The 20,492-nt window shown below is 36.0% G+C and overlaps 1 protein-coding gene and 1 long non-coding RNA gene across 2 annotated transcripts; both read left to right on the top strand.

Annotated features, from left to right (window-relative positions):
• The first annotated feature begins 5,735 nt into the window (after positions 1 to 5,735).
• LOC128994162 (uncharacterized) lies at positions 5,736 to 13,282 on the top strand. The gene is made up of 3 exons (XR_008490873.1): positions 5,736 to 5,839; positions 11,452 to 11,546; positions 13,217 to 13,282. It is a non-coding gene; the product is annotated as an uncharacterized LOC128994162 (long non-coding RNA).
• Positions 13,283 to 13,288: 6 nt separating this feature from the next.
• On the top strand, positions 13,289 to 14,963 carry LOC128995659 (ATP-dependent RNA helicase bel-like). The gene is made up of 3 exons (XM_054420675.1): positions 13,289 to 13,295; positions 13,327 to 13,731; positions 13,888 to 14,963. Exons 1-3 carry the CDS (start codon positions 13,289 to 13,291, stop codon positions 14,718 to 14,720), a joined length of 1,245 nt encoding a protein of 414 aa, XP_054276650.1. The 3' UTR covers positions 14,721 to 14,963.
• Positions 14,964 to 20,492: the final 5,529 nt, after the last annotated feature.

Here is a 20,492-nt window from a genome sequence, read left to right as displayed (position 1 = left end):
ACAGAGTGTTTAAACACTAGGAAACTGTCTAAACGTGTGGTTGGGACTTTCTTCAGGTGTTGGGGTCAAAGGTCGCCTTACTATGGTCACTGTACCTCAACCACAGCCCACGCTATCTGTTAGGAAGGGAATCTGCCAATTTGCTGTAGATGGCTGTGGCATCCGCTTCCTGATGTGTGTACGCAGTTTGTGTGATTAAATCATTATCTTCCAGCGAAATGTGGATGTTACGCACTTTGTCTGGCGTCATTAAGTCATGCCGTGGTTAAGTGTAGGGGGCTTGTTAAGGAAGTTCTTACTGTCTAAAGTATTACTCGAAAGATTAGTAATACTTAGATGGTTAAATTGGGTATTTTGTTGAATTTTCTTACTCTGTGATGGTCAAACTAGTATTGTCTTGCAGATATTGAGGAGCGTGGGTTTTAATAAACGATAAAATTAAGACACAATAGGCTTTTTACCCTTTCGATCTATAGTCTATAGTCTATAGTCTAGCGATATAATGACAAATTATTTCCACATTCGAATATGTATTATCATTACCTTACACTTTAAAACAAATTTTGCGTTTTTTATACCAATCATTTCGTTTTAAATTTAAATCTAATATATAAAATTCTCGTGTCACAGTGTTTGTCTGCAAACTCCTCCGGAACGACTTCACCGATCGTTATGAAATTTGGTGTGCAAATTCTGTAGGTATGCGAATCGGACGTAAAGTATTTCCCGTTTCGAAATTCTTAAAAGGGTTCCGTCCCAGTGGCTCTGGAGTTTCCCATGTTAACCTTATGAGAAATGGAATTAATGAATCTTAACAGCTGTTTCAATTAAACAAGTTGGTTCTGTTCTATGATGTTTAAATAGCATTAAAGTTACAAGGATTAGGCCTACCAACAGGGTGCAGCACTATTATTTCTTTTACATTTATGACAACAGCTAATTAGCAACCAAAAGGTGAGTGAGCGTAGCGAACGAACTTCAACCTGGAGGCGAGTGAGCGTAGCGAACGAGCTAACCTGAAGGCAAGTGAGCGCAGCGAACGAGCTCCAACCCAAAGGTGAGTGAGCGTAGTGAACGAACTTCAACCAGGACGTGATTGAGCGATGCGAACGAGATCATCTTGAAAATTAAACCATTGACTATATAACACTACATTAAACGTAACGGTACTTTCTTTCCATCGGTGTCGGTCTGTCTTAGGGGAAACCTATAACTTAGGCGATACGAAGTTCGCCGGGTCAGCTAGTAAGAGATATAATAAAACACAAAAAAATAAATATTCAATTTTTTTTTTTGGAACTTAAAAATATTGACCATAAAATATAAAACTTCAAACGCCAGTCTATAAATTGCAAGACTTCTTAAGATTATTTATTGCTATTATGGAACGAATCAGCTATGATTGAACATTTTCTCATTCGATGTTGTTGAACATTGAATTTAATGAATCTAAATGTATAGAGCAAATTTAAAAAATAATGTTGAGTTCAAAACTAACAAAAAAGTTTTAGTGTCCTGTGTTACTATAAAGCAATAATTTGTTTTGTAATTGTAACCACAGCACTTTCTTACTAATCATAAAATTGAGCAAATCTTTAAAATACGGAACAATCGTATCTAATAAAATGAAAAAGTTCGTCAGAATCTTTAAGTTATAAAAATGATTCATGTGTGGACTGAAAAAGCTGCAGTTGCTATTATAGTAAAACGAACCTCTCTGAAAATAATACTATGAAATTATTTATAACAATTCAGAAGTCTAAAATCTTTATCTAGTAGAAATATGCACAAATCCACCACAAAAGCCTTCCAACACGTGTATAGATATCCATCTCACGTTCTCCCAAAGAGCCGACATATTTGATACCTATCTCACATCTAGAGTGTAAATCGGAAAGTAAAAGCACAGACAAGCGCCGAAACTTACTTTCATCTTGAGAGACCACCAAAACCAAAGACCTTAATACAACTAAAACCTCAAGTAATGCATCAAATTGTGCGACAGCTGGGAAGAGGCGGTGGCAAATGGCGGGAGCGGCGATGGAGATCTAATGGATGCGGTAACGGCGCGGTTATGCATGCTCCGCAGCTTCCGCAATGCCTCATGGGAACATTAACTTGGCGGCAAATTGCATACTCTAATGGTTTTATTGGGTCGACATCTCAGCTGAATCCACACATCAGGAAATGTTGCAACGCGAATTGGTTAGACAACTTGGTTGCGTATATTTAACATTGACAGTACGACGCCGCCCGCCCCAGTGGGACGGGCGGCGTCGTCCTGTAATCCAACTACTAGGAGGTCACGAATTGTGGATAATTAAAGGCATGCACTGTGGATGCGATACTCCCTGGTGTGGATTAACGTCCGCACTAGTGAGTACTACGAATACCCGCAGTAATCCTGATAATTAGACCAATTCGTAAATACCAAGGAAAAATGTGGTTCGGATTCCATTATAAACTGTAGGTCCCTTAGTCGCCATTAGCTGTATGGGCTATTAATTAACAGCTGTGTCTAAGGAATATGTCGCCTTAGTCACTAACAAGACTATACGATCGCGCCACTCATCATACACTCATCTCCATTCATACTTGGCTTAAAATACCTACTTTGTATGGTCGCCATTTCAAAGAAAAGTATAAGTATAAGTAAGTATAAGTTCACCTCAAGGGTTGGTAGTACCTGAAAATAAAGCATTAAAAGGCCGCTCCTCGATTGACTGTCAACCCATCCAAAAGGGACTGAAACTCAGACATCAGTCACGTAGGAATGATTCCCTTTTGTAAAACATGATCTACTCTACAGCCCAGACGAAGGAGCTCTTCAAGCAAATTGTTTCTCAATTTTATTTCATTGGATTGTAATGAAAGCCCATGTTGTTGTTTGAGACAATCGATATAATATGCCATTAAGGTCTTAGTAGACAAGACCGGCTGGGTAGCTGAGTGGTAATAGTGCTCGCCTAGTAATCAAAAGGTCGCCGGTTCGATCCTGTGAAAAGTCAGTAGCTTTTTGATGATTCGAAACTGGACCCAGCTGTTCCTGATCATTGGGCTTTAAATAAATGATCATGACTAATGAAACCGCTGATCTTAGTCAGTAACAAAGCTATACAGGTCATCACACACCATTCTACACTCATCCTTCACTCATATTTGGGTTAAAATACGCACTTAGGTGGCGTCCCCATCTCAACGATTGATAATTGAAATTGATAATTGACATAGGCTACTTGTAATATTGAGGTGGTTTTGCGAACCATTTGCATTATCCGGCCTGGTGAGGCTCTATAATGGTTATTTTTGTCAGGGATTAAGGGATGAAGTGACGACAAATGATTTTTGGTTTTTACAAAAGTTGTGAGATGAGTATAAATCTTGATTTTAGTGAAATTATTAAGTTACATTAGAGAGAAATTGTAAGCCAAAGTATGTTATAGAATATTGTGAGTAGGGCCATGAATGATTGGAAATAGGCTGTTCAGAGGGTAAATTTAAAAAAAGGTAGCAAAGAAGCACTTGCAATGCGGTTTGTGGCATTCAACTTTAAACTGAACTCATTAAAATTATGTATCACTGGCCCCAAGTCTATAAATATAATACTAAAGGTCGTCCGGTGGTCGAAAACTCCACCAAAAATTTGTAATGTACACGTACAGACTTATATTTTCACCCTACGCAGTAAATAAAACATGTTGGAATTTCTTCCATTTGTTTTAATGTTCTGTTTATATTGCGTTGTTATTTCGTCACCAGCCTGGCAACCCATAAGGCCCATGTTATATATTTTTTTAATTTTAAATTCATTTTTGGTGCCTATTTTTAAGTATATTTTAATATATGAAGGAATTCTGCACATCTACAGGACAATATATTTGCAACATTGTGCGTAAATTTTCCCTGAGATGCACACGAGCTGAGGAAAAAGATTTTAAAGAAACATGCTTCTCTATTAATAGATTTTTACGACACCCTCCATGGACCTCCAATGCATGCGTGTGATGGTTATTGCATAAAATAGTTAATATAGCCATATAATAATGTGTAAAATTAACCTATTCTATCTGCAATGGTTTGAAAAAGAAAACTATTCACACAGGCGTTTTTTTATGAATAGCTGATTAATTCATATTGTAAAAAAACGAGATAGTTCGTTTGCTCGCTTGTAACTGTAACAGGAAATGTAAAAAATACAGGAATCACCCTTTCCACAGTAAAGACAGATGTTTCTTTTTCAAGGTTAATGCCCTTTGGCAAGACGTTTATAAAACGTGACTAGAAAAATCAATGAATCTTTGCTGAAATATACCCCATAAACAATGTCGTAGAGGAATAAGCTATCCAGTAAATCATTCCATTCCCATACAGCCATTTTCACGCCTTCCCGGTGGTCAGTCTTGATCCAACATAAGTACGATATTACGCGGGAGTTATCGCCAATAACACGTAAGTAGTGGTCGTTCTAACCGGTCCAACCATCCGGACCAGTCTTCTCTGGCGAAGACGTAAACATCGACCTGCTCTGGCTGCAGAACTAGTTCAAGGTCTTGATGCTGAAGATTACTTGTTTGCAAAGTGTGACCATGTTGAGCATGTCGTTGATTAGTTTATATAAGTTCTAGTTTAAGATTAAGAAAGGGCATTGCAAGATAGGTTAGCTTAGGGGAGTGGTGTTCACCCTATAAATACTTAAAATAGATCAATCCTAAGGTTACCGGTACGCTGAGGAAGGACAGTAGCATTTCAACGGTTTTAAACTGAACTGTATAATCGTGACTGAAGAACTACCCGATCAATAACAAAAGCATCATATTACCCTTAAGTTATTTTCACTCTAAAACTCACCCCAAAGTGTCGATGTTGTACAAATATACTTTAGAAAATGTGTGAGAACTTCTTGCCCACGTAAAAAAGTCACTTAAATTGTGCGAAAATAAAAATATCGGAACCATTGAAATATTTTCAAGAGCCAATAAAATTTTGGGAAAGGTAACACAAGATGAACTAGAACAATTAACATAACATTATTCATTACTACCTAAAACAAATCCCCCCAGTATTCGATAAAAGGCATTATATGAGACTTAAACTAGAAAAAGAGGAAAGCACATTTAATTAATCAGCGGACTCAAATTTAACTAGACGTGTAACGCGCACTAAAACAGGCCTTAGATTTAATCATGATCTAATCAATAGATTTAATCAATACAATATTTAATGATCCAATTACAAACTATTGCCTGTTCTCTTTTAGTGACCATGAAATTATATACTGTAAAACTTATGTCAAAATACGAGACACACATATTTGCCTACACCACTGTCAAAGATACATCAAAGATACATGAAAAAAGATACATCAAAACAGGCGTCACATTAAATATAAGATAAGGTACAAGATATACAATAGAAAAAAATGAAAAAGATAACACAATAGCTCGAAAACTTGTGGATTTTAAAATTTACGCATTATTTGTATGCATTAAAAAATTTCGACTTGAAATAAAATTCGAAATCAATACTCGTCCAATTTAACAACTGGATGAGATACATACAACCAAAAGAATAGAAAACATAATAGACTTGCATCCAAAGTCAATGCCAAGAGATAAGGACCTTCAAACTCACCTGAGTGGCTGAATGGTGAATGTGAAGCAAGTGGAGGAATGAATGGGAGGAGGAGCCGAGGAGGAACCGAGGAGAAAGAGAGAGAGTGGTGGGTTCTGTGGCTTACGGAGATGGAGAAGATGCGTATATAAGTGTTGTTGGACGTGGTCGCTGTATCTGTAGAGTGTAAACCCCCCAGGAGATGGGTCCTGTCATAGCCTGCCTCTGGGTTAGTATAGTGTGTGACGTGCCGCGTGTGGATACGTGCAGTGTGGAGTGTCTAGGAATAAGTATTTAGGTTTAGTTGTTAAGGTTTTTTTAATTTCTCAAAAAAACTATACAGTACTTAATTTTTTTAGTGAAATTATACCTTTTGGTTAACATTTTGTTTATTAAATATTTTTAACGGTATTCAGTTTAATCAATAAATTTATTTATTTGACGATATTGATGTGTATCACATCTTGTGGATATCCACTATATCATGAATAATGTAAAATCAACTTAATTTTGTTTATATAACCCAAAAATATTTTTGTAACACAAAACAGCATTACAGATTATTTTACGTAGTTAATGTTAAATATAGTTAAAGTTTAGTAGCATTTAATTTAAACAGAGAGCTGTATGGGTATTTCTTATTGCTTTAACTCGTTCTCGTAGGCGTTTTCTTGTATTTCTTTGAAGTAGTCTACTATGAATATTACTGGGTACAAATAACGATGCCAATAACTATCTACCTATTCCTTATTTACTATCGAGCGTTAATCATGACTGACATTAAACTTTAAACGGTTAAGACATAACTATCAACGTCTACTAGTAGCTGTCAATTTGGTGAAGTGGCAAAACTGCATTGTAATTGTTGCAGTAATCGAATAAGTTCAAAAAGTGAGCTCATATTTATTTCTTAATAGCATTTGTCAGATGAAAACACAAACCTCGCTTAAAGTACTTATAAAAATGAAACATAGTTAAAAGTAAACCTTTTTTTATTTTTTTACACTTTATGTGTGTTTTTAACTATGATGTAAAAAGCAAAGTTAACTATTGACATATATTTTACTTTCCAGTAATTGTATCCATAGTCAATAACTTTTGGATACAGTTTACTTTGACTACTAATAAGTCAATCATTCATCCTCTCAAATTATTCATGTTTACTCAATAACACAATAAATTAACATTCTGTAGGTGTACTGTAGTGTGGAAAAAGAAAACATGCTACTAGGACGGTGCTTTCGATTCAATACTTCATACAATGACAAGAATTCAGAGTTTAACATTGGTTGTCCAAATGACCGCAGACCTTCGTGGATTAAACGCTCGTTTCTCAAATAATATCCGATACTTAATCAGCGGGAAAGCGGAGAAAATTGGTCCTACCTCAACTACCAATCGTTCGTTCTTCCATTTAATACTTTCGAAGAATCTAGGGATTTCAACTTTTCTTGGCTATTTTTGTTATGAAATATCACATTTTATTGGGTTTTAAAATGTTAGGCCTATATTCACACTTAGTAGAACAAATTTTTTACCGAATTACTTAACCAGTAAAGGCAATTCATTGTACTGTATAAGTGATCTTGTGTTTTTGTAATATAGGGAGCAGAGTTTTGAAATAATGGTTTTAAATTTACATAATTTACTATGGAATCAGATTTGAGCCAATGCAGTAAGAACTAAGCTTTCACAAGTGAAAAATCGGCGTGAAAATCAATATATAGTTTACAGATGAATTCGTATCATATAATATTCAGACTAATATACATTTTCATTAAATGGTTTTTGAAATTTCCTGGTTCGTCTAAAATACTACATTTAATGGGGTTTTATTTTTATACTTGTACTTGCAGGAAATCATTTAGGTATGGTATTCAAGTTCTGTCAATTGAGCAGAAATACCCAGTATACTTTACGGAGAAGCGGCTTTTGAATTCAGGGGTTTCGGAATATACACTATTTTAAGATTTAATAACTCCTCATAACTTTATCTCAAATCGGTGAGAACATCGATAAGGGGGCTATTGGTGAATTGCTATAAGATGATATTCACTCTGATACACAATTTAAAAAAATGGCATTCGTTTGTCAAGTTTTTCATTCAATCCTGATTGAATAGACAAAATTAAGAAACGCGCATAATAACCCCATCGTGAAACAAAAGGCTTACATAACTTTTTGTTTGACTTCTTTGTGGAAGTTACAAAATAGCTTTACGTGCTCTGTCTTATCTCGACCGCACAGTAAAGTGACTTTACATCTCCTAGAGTGTATTGTAAAAGTTACTGTAAAACACGACTAGAAAGTCCAGTCAAAAGTAATTTATTGCTAAACCCCAAGCACATAAACAAGGTAATCGGTGGTCCTGAAGATCTTTGATGGAAATAGGATGCTATAAACATAAGACTCTCGAACGGAGAAAAATGAAATCTGGTGAAATGTTTTTATCTCCATAGGCATCTTTGTCGTGCCGACTAAACGATTTATATCTGTTCTTTCACTTGTAAATCGGGAAAGTCGCGCGAAGAAGCGTCACTGTAGTATCAACTATTCGTTGCATATGCAGTTTTTTTGCATTGATATGGCCACTTATAGATATTTTGCTTCTTTTAAGTTAAATCCATAATATTACTAGTCCTTAGTTGTTTATATGATTAGTGAATTATACTCATTAATTTACTATTGCATTTTATAACGTGTAATTTAAAGTATAGTAATTGAGTTTTGAGGCCTCTACTTTAAATTTACAAAATCAGCATTTACGGTACTGTTAGAATAAAGAAATATAGATATTTTGAATTGTTTTTTTCAAAAAGTTTGAAGAGAAATTTTCCTACAATTTAACTTTTATTTACTGTCAAATGTTTAAATTGAATACGGTAACCATTCCTTGAACTTAAACGTACAAATTAATAAGCGTTACTAAAATATTTTAACTTTAGCCAAGGGTTTAATATTTTATTCAAATCTTAGAATAAAAGTATTGTTGGATGACATGAACATAGTCTGATGACCTTAATGACGAACGTACATATTGCTACATATTGCTTCATATTGCTACATATAGCTTCATATTGTTACATATAGCTTCATATTACTACATATTACTTCATATTGCTACATATTGATTCATATTGCTACATATTGCTGCAGTCAAATGACGATTTCTTTTATCTTTTTTATCAAATTGCGGACACCTCAATGTGCTTCGAATCAAGCCCTTTCTAATTTGTAATTTAAAAAAAGTGTTTTTTACAATCGACACCAACATTGATCATTAATATAAAAGTAAAATCGACACATAATTCGACATTTAGAAACCCCTTTTCTCGTTTGATGAGCGTAAAATGATTTGACTAATTTGACTAAAATCATTAGGATTAATTTCTTTAGTCTCAGGTACTACAAAATTCAATTTGATATTTGAATTTATTTTTTGAAATACTCAATTTATATATTTGTTTTAACTCAACTTAAAAAAATTTCATGGGCAATATCTAGCAATAATTTTCAGACAGGAATATACATAAACAATATTTAAATACAAGTTAAATTTACAATGAAAATGTTTCTGACATGATAGCTAGTGTTTGGTGTTCATGCGCCATTGCACAGTGCCATGGTTCATGGTGTTCATGTTCAAGAGCCGTAGCACCTGTTATCAAGGTTCAAAGAGAAGCATTGAGCCCGTAAATCGCCGATTGTTCCGCTAGAAAAGTAGAACTCCCATACTGATTATCATCTTTAAGGACATATAATATATCAATACAAAACTGCTTACTTATAAATGCTAGATCCAGACTAAATAAGTAAATTTAAGTCTATTTTACATTTTAATGTTTCCCATTTATTTTGTTTAATGTTTAATGTATGTATGTTTTACATATTTTGTTTTGTAGTCCCATTTAATGTTTTAAGACAGGGTTGAGTTTATACAAGAGAAGATTTGTAGCTTACCTTTAAACTGAAAACGTAATCATTGTAGATAACAGTGCAGAATAAGAGATAATTTTATTTTAGTTTTAAAATATACAGTTTCTCAATAAAGTGACTTGCCCCGTCAATCAATAAATTTTATTACTTAATGATTAATTAAATACAAGATAGTAGAATAAATCAAATTTTGAATTTCCGTCTTAAAAATGTGCTTACATGGAACAGTACAAAGCTTAGTTTGCACCTTTATAAATTATAAGCAGGATAAATAAAAGTTTTCAACACTTAATTTTGTCCTTTTTATAAATTTGGGGGTAAACATTTTGTCATAACCAACCAAGCATTAGGGAAATGATAAATCAGTTATAGTATTTTAAAACAATCAATAAATACTACCTTTGTGAGCTAAACACTGGTTAAACGAAAAATATAGTGATATAATTCATCACAGATTAAACATACTCCCTTGTGTTGCTTAGTCTCGGTTTCATTCAATTCTAAAAAAATCAATTTAATATTGATAAACAATATATTGCTCTTATAAAATTATTTTTAAGACTACTAACAAACAAAACCATAATTCACTTACACGTTTAACAGTACAAAAGATACTAGCTTCACCGTGCTCATTTCGGGGTCAAGAACGAAAGTAAGAATGAAGATAAAAAAGCGTTTTCAATGCAAATAACCAGAAAGTACCCCAGTTCTCACAGTTTCACGGCATTTCAATGTCATCCTGACTGAAGGATCCATCCTGCGATCCTGCCATCCTGCCATCCTGGTATCCTGCCATCCTGCAGGACTCGTGATATACAAACCAGGATAACTTGCATAAAACGACACTTCCTGTACAGATACACCTTCTGCGTGTATCGCAGGACACTTTCCACCAACTAATTAATTGCCAGTATTTCCTTACGGTGAAAGCGAATTTCTTCCATTGTTGTTTTTATTGCAAAGCCATTGTTAACGCCCTATTCTCCCGGGTGCAGTGTTCGATTGTAGCTTATTGTTTGTTATGTAGCTGTTGCATGCGTGTAACTAGGGTTGGCTGTGAATGAATTCATTTCCGCCTTTCCCTGAAAGATCTTCAATCTACAATCTTGAGCCTTTTCTGTAATTATACATTGTTCATCTACATTTTTATCGAATTGTATATTACTCGAATTTAATTTATTTCGGCATCTCAATGATACCATGTAAGTTGTAACCTTGGATTGGAAAACAACGGACTCTCATCCTACTCTAAAAACCGAAGATTGCGCAGATGTTAAGCTTTAGGGTAGATTTTACGATTTATGCTTTACTTTTTAAACCTATTCCAACACCGCAACTCACTTTCTAGGCTAACGGAACATAATAAATTTGTATTATATTATTTAGTGATACATTAGTGGTTACTTGATACATTAGATACCTAGAATACAGTGATAGTTTTTTATTTAATTTAAACTAAAAAATTTCACAATGTGTACTACCTGTTTTACCTGAGATCCCATGTTTATAAGGACATGTAAATACGCAAAGAGTATTTCGTTTGATTAATATTTCATTTTGTTCATTTTTTTGTCAGTGCCATATTTTAAATAGTTTTTTAAACCTTTTTTTAACGTTTATTTAGCCAGGGGGGGCTGTCCAAAACCTGGGCTATGAGTTTTTGCTACATCGTTAATTAATCTCAGTGACAAATTACATCTGCGTCCAGTGTGGATCGAACCTGTGACCTTCAGATTTAAACACAGCGTTATAACTACCTAGATACCCAGATATATTTTTTTCGATTTTTATTTCAATTGCTGACTAAAAAGGCATCACATAGAAGTTAAATAAATTGTATACCTTTATAGGGTTCCATTACTGTAAGTTTTTCTGACGTTTGTCAACTAACTGATGACGTTTCAGGCGCTACTGCTGGTGACGTCAGCAGTATGTGGCCCAGTGCCGAGCCCAGCGCCAGACCCAGCAGCCAAACCCGCCGACACCAGGCAGAAGAAATCGTGAGTTATTTATTGTTTTTATAATAATTTTTTAAGTTTAACCTAATGAATCGTAGGGAAAACTGAGAATGTTGTGCTAGAAGGTTAGCTCCATCGTCAAATTAGATATTGGTCTTCGAGTGAGACCGAGTCGGTTAGGATGTGTAAGAGCAACCCATCTTCGGGGAAAGCTATTCAATTGATTTTTTAGTTTCAACATTAGTTGGAGTTTAGTTTTTTAATTCAATTAAGTAGAACCGTAGCTTACTCGGAAAATGTACTGCGATTTCTCAACAAATAAATCATATTTAGTTAGGATGTTATAATAGCCCTCAAAGTTTAATGGTTTTATTGGTTGTCCGATACATAAATACCGCAGAGTCTCGAAGCACATCTGAAGAACTATTAGCTTAGTAACCCCTAGTAAATACCGTTGTTAAAACCAAGAAAATGTAAAAACTCTCAAAAATTGTATTGGAGACATTTTTAGGTTGTATTTTCTGACTTGCGACAAAGATTTGATATGGAACAATTATTCAAATGCGTAAGAAATTTCTGTACAACCTTAAATAACTTTACGGAATCAAGAAAAAGGAAATTGTTACCTACATATATTTTTAACAAACATTTACAAAAAACAGTTGTGACAGAGGGAAAAAGTTACAGTATATTGTAATTTCATTAACGTTAAGTGAATGCTCTTAAATTACTAAGAAAATGCACAGTAAGCACTGAGAGAAAGCTCACCCACGAAGCCGATTGTCAACAATTTATAAACAAACTTGACCTTTGAAACATCGGAAAATCGCATGCTGATGAAGTTTTAAGGGGTGAAAGTGGACAATGTGGGAAGTAACCACAAATCGTGATGCATGACCACGTAACGTAACGACCGTTGGGGAGTCACTAGAGTCGTTATAGTAACGGTCGTTAATTTAATGGCGGGAATAATCATCAAAGACCCTTCTTTAACGGTTTTAAGTATTTGGATTATGATTTATTGTCAACAATAAATTTGTATCAATAATATCTCTAATACCTACTGTATTGATAAACGATTTGGTTTCTACAAAATTAATCAAACATTATTCCTTTTCACCACTCTGATGGTTCAGATATTACTAGTTTACACTAGTGCTAGTAGTTCACACTCACCGTTTGCTGACAAGCGGTTGGAGAAGAGGTAGGAAATGCCGACAAAGAATGAGAGATTTACCTCAATGATAAGGAGACAAGTGTAAGTCTCATCGCAGCAGAACATAACTTTGTTAATTGAACGCGCCAACAATGGTTCTTGCAATTATCTCACTCTCTATCAAGGTTGTTAGCTTCCACGATAGAGAACTTACGACGTTGCCACGATTCTACAAAGAATCAGGAACAACATCGTGGGACGTTAGTGATTATAAAAGTAGATGTTGTTGGTTATCTTTCAAACGAAATGTCTTGGTATTAACTTTTTTCAAAAAAAGTTCAACATCTCTCAACTCCGCAGATGTATTTTTAACTTTAACTGTACATTTCAAATAAATAAGCATACATGCATATTTATCCAACGTCAAAATCTTAAAATATTAAATTGATCAGTATTAGAAAATTAGAATGATGTTTGTTATTAAAACAGATTAACTGTGTGGCCCAAAGTAATTTTAATGTAATCACCTTGTCTAATAAGGTTATTTATGTTGCAGGGTTGACACACAAATCCAACGGAGAGATGGAGGAGGAGGTGGCTGGGACTCCGGTGGTGGAGGAGGTGGAGGATGGGACGTGAGTGGAGGCGGCGGTGGTGGCGGAGGAGGAGGATGGGACTCTTCTGGCGGCGGAGGCGACAGCTATGGAGGAGGTCATGGAGGAGGAGGAGGAGGAGGAGGGGGTTGGGATTCAAGCAGTGGAGGTGGCGGTGGCGGCGGCTGGGATCTTGGAGGAGGCGGCGGCGGTGGCGGAGGAGGTGGATGGGACGCAAGTGGAAGTGGTGGGGACAGTTATGGGGGAGGCCATGGAGGAGGCGGCGGGGGAGGCTGGGACTCAAGTGGAGGAGGCGGCGGTGGATATGGAGGTGGTGATGGAGGTGGTCACGGAGGCGGTGGCGGTGGCGGAGGATGGGACTCAAGCGGAGGCGGCGGAGGATATGGAGGCGGCGGTGGCGGCGGCGGTGGATGGAGTGCCAGTGGTGGAGGAAGTGATGGCTGGAGTGGCGGAGGAGGTGGTGGCGGCGGCGGCGGTGGACATGGAGGCGGAGGATACGGAGGAGGTGGAGGTGGAGGTGGCTGGGACACAAGTGGAGGCGGCGGCGGTGGCGGAGGATGGGACTCAAGTGGAGGCGGCGGCGGATATGGAGGCGGCAGCGGTGGTCATGGAGGTGGTGGTGGCGGTGGATATGGAGGCGGCGGCGGTGGATATGGAGGTGGCGGCGGGGGAGGAGGTGACCATGGCCATCAACACTGTAAAATAAAGAAGAAACTTGTGTGGAAGGACGAGTGGGTAAAAATCTGGAAAACAGAAGAAAAGAAAATCTGGAAGACAGAACAGAAAAAAGATAAAGTCCCGGTATGGAAGGAAACACAAGTACCAATCTGGAAAGAGGTTCAAGTGCCAGACTGGAAAACTATTAAAGTTCCAGAAGTGTTAAAGAAGGAAGTCCCCGCTTGGAAAGTAGAGAAAAAACCTGACTGGAAAAAAGTACAAAAACCCATTTGGGTGGAGAAGAAGGTACCTGCCTGGAAAGAAGTCGAAGTTCCAGCTTGGAAACAAGTCTGGATCCCCGTCGTTATAAAGAAATGTATCCCAGATGAACACGGTTGGGACAGATCAGGGGGATGCAAATGGGTCAAGAAAATGATTTGGAAATCAGAATGGAAGAAGATTTGGAAAACTGAGAAAAAGGAGATTTGGGTTACGAAAAAAGAGCTAAAGTGGAAAGAAGAGTGGGTAAAGATTTGGAAGGAGGAGAAGAAACAGATCTGGGTTACAGAGAAGAAAATGATTTGGAAGGAGAAAAAGATCCAGGTTTGGAAAACTGAGAAAAAGCAAGAGTGGGCCACAAAGAAAGAACAAGTATGGAAGGAGGTTTGGAAGACAGTTCAAGTTCCTGCTATAAAACATATTCAAGTGCCGGCGTGGAAGAAAGTCAGTAAGCCAGTGTGGCACGAAGCATGCGTTCCAGAGGAGCATCCCGGTGGACCTTACCCTTGAAACAACTCTTCCTATGAGTTCGGACATACTTAAGCCAAATTATGTTGTACTAACTTACCTTAAGTTCTCATACCACCTGTTTCTTCAGTGATACGAAACTTAACCAGAAGAGGATGTTCCCCTCACCTCAGTCTCTCATCCTCGTAGATTAGCTTCATGTTGTTAATTATTGTTAATACTTCCTGTTCTGTAAATATTGTTCATTTGTGTACAAACTGTTGTTATATACATTTATATTTTTGTTATAGTCTTATTTTTTGACAACCTTAATACTTGATACCGTTATACTATGCATAGTCTGGTGCATCGTTGTGTTTACAGGGTATTTAAAAAAAGCAGTCGGGTTTGATATTTTAATGTAAAAATATCAAAAGGCAATGCCCAATTCTCTAACTCAGTATAAAATCTCAGAAGAAATAGTACCAACTAACTGAAAAAAGTAAAGTTTTTAAATTCAGAAAATAATAGTTTGTTCAGTGCTTTACACCAATACTTTTTGGAGACCCATCTACGATAATACTAGAAGCCCTATAATCTTCTATATAATTAATACGCTACATGAAACTTTGTCGGTTGAACTCCTCCGCCATTTCTTAACCGATCTTATCCATTGACGTCTCATTGGAAAGAGCGTGTCGCGTAGATTTGCAAGCTGGCCTTACATTTTTGAAAAGGTCCCTTGGGCTCTGCCCCAGTGGCTTTGAAAGTTCCCATGTTATCCTTATGAAGAACATAATTGTTTACATTCTGATCAGCTGTATAATTTAATTGCTTTTATTTTTCAATTCAATGAAACGCATTGAGTACATTTATTTACTACTAGCTGTACCCGCGGGCTTCGCCCCGTTTAGCTTCATAAGTATTTGCATGGCTCATTCACGTCCTGGTTGAAGTTCGTTCGCTACGCTCACTCACCTTTAGGTTGGAGCTCGTTCGCTGCGCTCACATGCCTTCAGGTTAGCTCGTTCGCTACGCTAACTCGCCTCAAGGTTGAAGTTCGTTCGCTACGCTCACTCACCTTTTAGTTGGAAATTAGCTGTTGTCATAAATAAAAAAAAAAATTAATAGTGCTGCACCCTGTTGGTAATCCTTGTAACTTTTATGCTGTTGAACATCATAGAACAGAACCAACTTGTTTAATTGAGACAGCTGTTAAGATTCATTAATTCCTTTTAAATATGAAAAATCATAAGATTAACATGGGAAACTACAGAGCCACTGGGGCGGAGCCCGAAAGGGTCTTTGAGATAAGAATATGCTTTAATGTTAATCGGGAATGTGAGCTATCATCATGCCAAATTTCAGCCCAATCCGTCCAGTAGTTTATGCGTGATTGAGCAACAAACACACACACAAACACACACACACAAACATACACACAAACATACACACAAACTCACAAACTTTCAGATTTATAATATTAGTAAGATTTGAGTTTGTGTAAACATAACCCCCAAGACGGATCGTGTTAGTATGATTGTAACTTAAATTTGTGCATTTATCGTTGTTTTGTGTAGCTATAATTTGTTTATTTGTTGTTTTTTTGTCTTTTAAATGCCCCCGACGCGACGACAAAGAAACATAGACAAGAGGCGTAATCGTGATAACGACCTCATCTATCGCTATTGTATTTGCTATTGTAGTGGTGCGTAATGGCGTAATAGGCTTAACTCATCAGTCATCACAGTCAGCAACTGACCCTGGACAATCTCAACTATTAGGTTACAAATGCGTCCTAACACTACCCCAAAACGACTTTTCGTTCTCAATTGTCCCTCTATCAATTACCTGTGTTGCCTGGACAGCGAGGCATTTTGAGAAGGAGAAAACCAGCCGAAATGCTTTAGGTTTATCAATAACGAAGATAAACATGGTCTGAGCTACACACCGGTAATCTTTGAGTTGACTCTTTTAAACTCATTGTAAATATGACTGTTATTCGTTTTGAAATAACTCCTGTAATACTTTGCAATTGCTCGAATTCGAGCAACATGTACACTAGTCAAGATAATTTTAAGTAGATTTGCATAGATATAAGTTATATTTCCTTCTAGAATTATCATGTATGGTTTCCAATTAAAATTATTGTTAAACAATGGAGAACATTAACAAAAAAAAAAAAAAAAAAAAAAAAAAAAAAAACTGCAGATAAGAAGGAGGAGGCGCACACATTTCAATGGAGTGTACGTTAAAGAACAACGTTTTTAGCGGGCCCGTGCAGTTATTTGTTGGGGAAATTGATCATAGAAATCTTCAAGTTCTCAAAAATTTACACGTGTTACAACTTTTTTAGTTTTTATATACTATTGTTTACTCGATGGAATTTCCACTAGATAATATTAACAGTTCCCCTATCTATCTGAAGGGAGCAGCTCTGCAATTAAGACACCTTATAACAATAGTAAATATAGTCGTCGTTTAATCTCCGGTGCGTGGCGCACTATGATACATTTTCATGCTCATGATTCTATGCTCATGTTCATGCTCACGTCTCCATGCTCACGGTCCGGTGATTACACTGAATGCTCACGCCACCTTCATCACCAGCCATTGTCAGGTGATTTGCCAGATAATGTCCTATTGTCAGGTGTCTTGGGTAGCTTTTATATGTTTCAGTAGACCAGCTTTTACGCGTTAACAGGAGGGATAATTTGAAGAATTTGTCACTCAATAATAAACACAACCACCGCCGTTCTTGTAAAATTATAATTATTTTTTCACGTTTGCTGTATCCTGCGCGAAGTTAAAATAATCATGATGTGCATGAAAAAGGAAAATTCTTTATATAGGCCTGCAGAGGAGTAAACTAAAGGTGTAGCAGGAAAGAAATTAATTTTTTAGTTTTTCCTGTTACAAACAAAGCTTGAAATTGTTGGTAAAATTAACGGATTTTGTAGAATTTTGCATAGCCACCATTCTTAAACTGTTAAACTGAAAAATATTTTGCAAAAAAGCGGCTATTAGGAAAAAATTAGCCGACCTGTGGGAAGCATTTGCACTAACTCCTTCTCAAATACCACATAAAGTACCAACATACAGTTAATTCTGCGGAGTAAGTGCATTGTTGATTTCAGGAATAGATTTTCACAATATATTGTTAAGTCATTTACGTATTTACATGTTTATGGGACCTATTTGAACACTATATTAGAAGTAATAATATGGGCATATACGATTTTTTTTACCGCTTTGATTTTACACAGACATAGTTTTCACTGAAAAAGCGCACCTTTGACGAAGCCACGAAAACTGAATGTGTAAAAAACAGGGTCTGGCACGTGCAATCCTTCCTTCGTTAGCACGTCTAGATGCCTTATTTAAAGTCATGGCATAAGTAACTTTTAAGGGAAATTCCTTCTAAGTTACTTTGAAAGGATTGCGGAATATTGCGTAGTATGACAGTTTGGCCGGAGTCAGCCAACTTCGCTTTGATAGTGTATGTGCCCAAGTGAGCTATTATACAACCAATCTTGGACCATGCTTAGGTTTCTCATCAACATGATAATAGAGTTATTTTTAACATGGGTTCATGAGGTAACGAACCTAAAGGGCTTAATGATAAAAAAAACTCTAATTGATACAGCAGGGCGTTCTACGTCCCTTGGTAAAGAACCGAATCAAAACTTTTAAAAACCGTTTCCTGCCAGTAACAAATTAGACATAACATAACCATGCATTGGAACAACCTTTAGAGAAAAGATAGGTGGTGATGTTTGAAGATGGAATTCTTAAATATACATCGAATGGTCGGTACGTATATCAAAATGAGGGCTATGTCGTAAATAAAGTAATATAAAAGCTAAAGAATCCATGCGGTACTTACTTTTGAGTTTATCTTGTTTAGACTTCTCTAAAGTGAATACAGTAATCTGATTTAATCTCCACTGTTATTTATCGTAGAAAGCACAGACTATGTTTGTTTGTTGTTTTTACTTAATCATGGATAAAGTAAAAACAAAACAATCGGATTTGAGAAATAAAGATTTATTTCTTTTTATTAATTTAATTTACATGTTTCAGCTGATCAAATAAAGTAAATAAACATTCCAAGTCTAAATCACTTACACAATGATAATATAATACATCGTGTTAACGAAAAACTACTGAAAATTGAGTGATTTGTATATTTTCCCCGAGTAGGGGGTAAAAAAAGCTTTAAAAAGACGCCTTATTTATGAAAATTGATGAAGAAATAAGGAAGTTATAGCATACCAACAAATACCCCCGCCGCAGCAAACCTGCAGACTAAGCGAATTTCCATTTCCCTGAATGGATTTACACTAAAATGTCTCCTTAAAAATATCACATTTATTCCCTATTTAAAAAGAATCAGTTTAAAACATACTTAGGTTTGCTGCAACAGGGAGGGTAAAAGTGTTTTTTATGTAAAATGTTGATAGTTGGTAAGAAATAAAAACATTTTCCAAATTTGGGCAAAATATGTTAATAAACAAGCAAACTACAACAGTTTACTTATTCTCCATAAGAATAACATGGAAATTTTAAATTTACAATTTTTTGGAATTTTCTCCGTAACTATTAGGCGCATTATAACGCTTCAATATACTAAATTATTTGTTTTTTTAAGCTCTACAAAATAGTTTAGAAAGAAATTGCAAAATTTTATGTTTTTTGGGTCAAAAATGGGAAAAACCCATTTTTACCCCATAAAAGCCCCCATAAACCCCCGTTCCCATGGTCCGATCATGCTGGTTCGCGAACTCGTTCGAATAAACGTAGGTTTACACGTTTGTACCAAATTTCATCAAAATCGGATCATTTTTGCTCGAGTTATCGCGCTAACGGACACATATATAAATATATATATATATATATATATATATATATATATATATATATATATGAATTTGAACGGATGGTGGCCTCTAGGGACCTCAAAACGAAAAAAAAAATCGGTCCCGGGTCCAGGTCTTACCATGAGTACTACGGTAATAGCTTATTCCCTATATGGGAAATTCGCTAAAAAGCACTTTAGAAATTATAATATCTTACTAATATTATAAATGTGAAAGTTTGTGTGTTTGTTTGTTTGAAGTTAAATCACGCATCAAATAAATACTGGACGGATTGGGCTGAAATTTGGCATGATGATAGCGATAGCTCACATTCCCGATTAACATACAGGCATATTCTTATCTCAAATATACTTTCGGGCTTAGCCCCAGTGGCTGAGTAATTCCCCATGTTAACCTTATGAGTATTCAAATTTAAAAGGAATGAAAGATTTAAGTCAAATTTCAACTAATCAAGTTGGTTCTATGATATTCAGCATTAACACGTTACGCTCTTTCCAATGACACCAAAACCATGTAAATCGGTTCAGTAGTTTCGGAGGAGTGAGTAATTGTCACAAAAAACCTGCTTACGTATTAAATAAGTACTAGAGGTCGTCCCATGGTCGTAAACTCGACCAAAAATATCTAATGTTTTTTACCCCACGCTGTAAATATAACATGTGGATTTCTTTCATTTGTTTTGATTTTCTGTTTATATTTCGTTGTTATTTCGTCACCAGCATAGCAACCAATAAGGCCCATGTTTTTTTTTTTTAAATTTAAATTCATTTTTTGCGCTTATTTCTGAGTCTATTTTAATTTATAAAGGGACTCTACCCACCTACAGGAAAATAGTTTTCTAAGAGTATGCGTAGACTTTCCCTACGATGCACACGATCTGAGAAAAAAGGTTTTAAGAAACATGCTTGCCTATTAATATATAGATATGGATAGTTGTTAGTCTATATTATGTTTT

The sequence above is a fragment of the Macrosteles quadrilineatus genome, unplaced genomic scaffold (assembly GCF_028750875.1).
Source record: "Macrosteles quadrilineatus isolate MER2022 unplaced genomic scaffold, UCM_ALF_1.0 Scaffold_5__1_contigs__length_97177068, whole genome shotgun sequence".
In the NCBI taxonomy this organism is placed as follows: domain Eukaryota; kingdom Metazoa; phylum Arthropoda; class Insecta; order Hemiptera; family Cicadellidae; genus Macrosteles; species Macrosteles quadrilineatus.
This window is presented reverse-complemented; position numbering and strand designations above follow the sequence as displayed.

Excerpts from the sequence above, each read along its gene's own strand:
- LOC128995659 (XM_054420675.1), top strand. Across the intron at positions 13,732-13,887 it reads TGGCTGGAGTGGCGGAGGAG|GTGGTGGTGGCGGTGGATAT; the intron begins GTGGTGGCGGCG and ends GTGGTCATGGAG.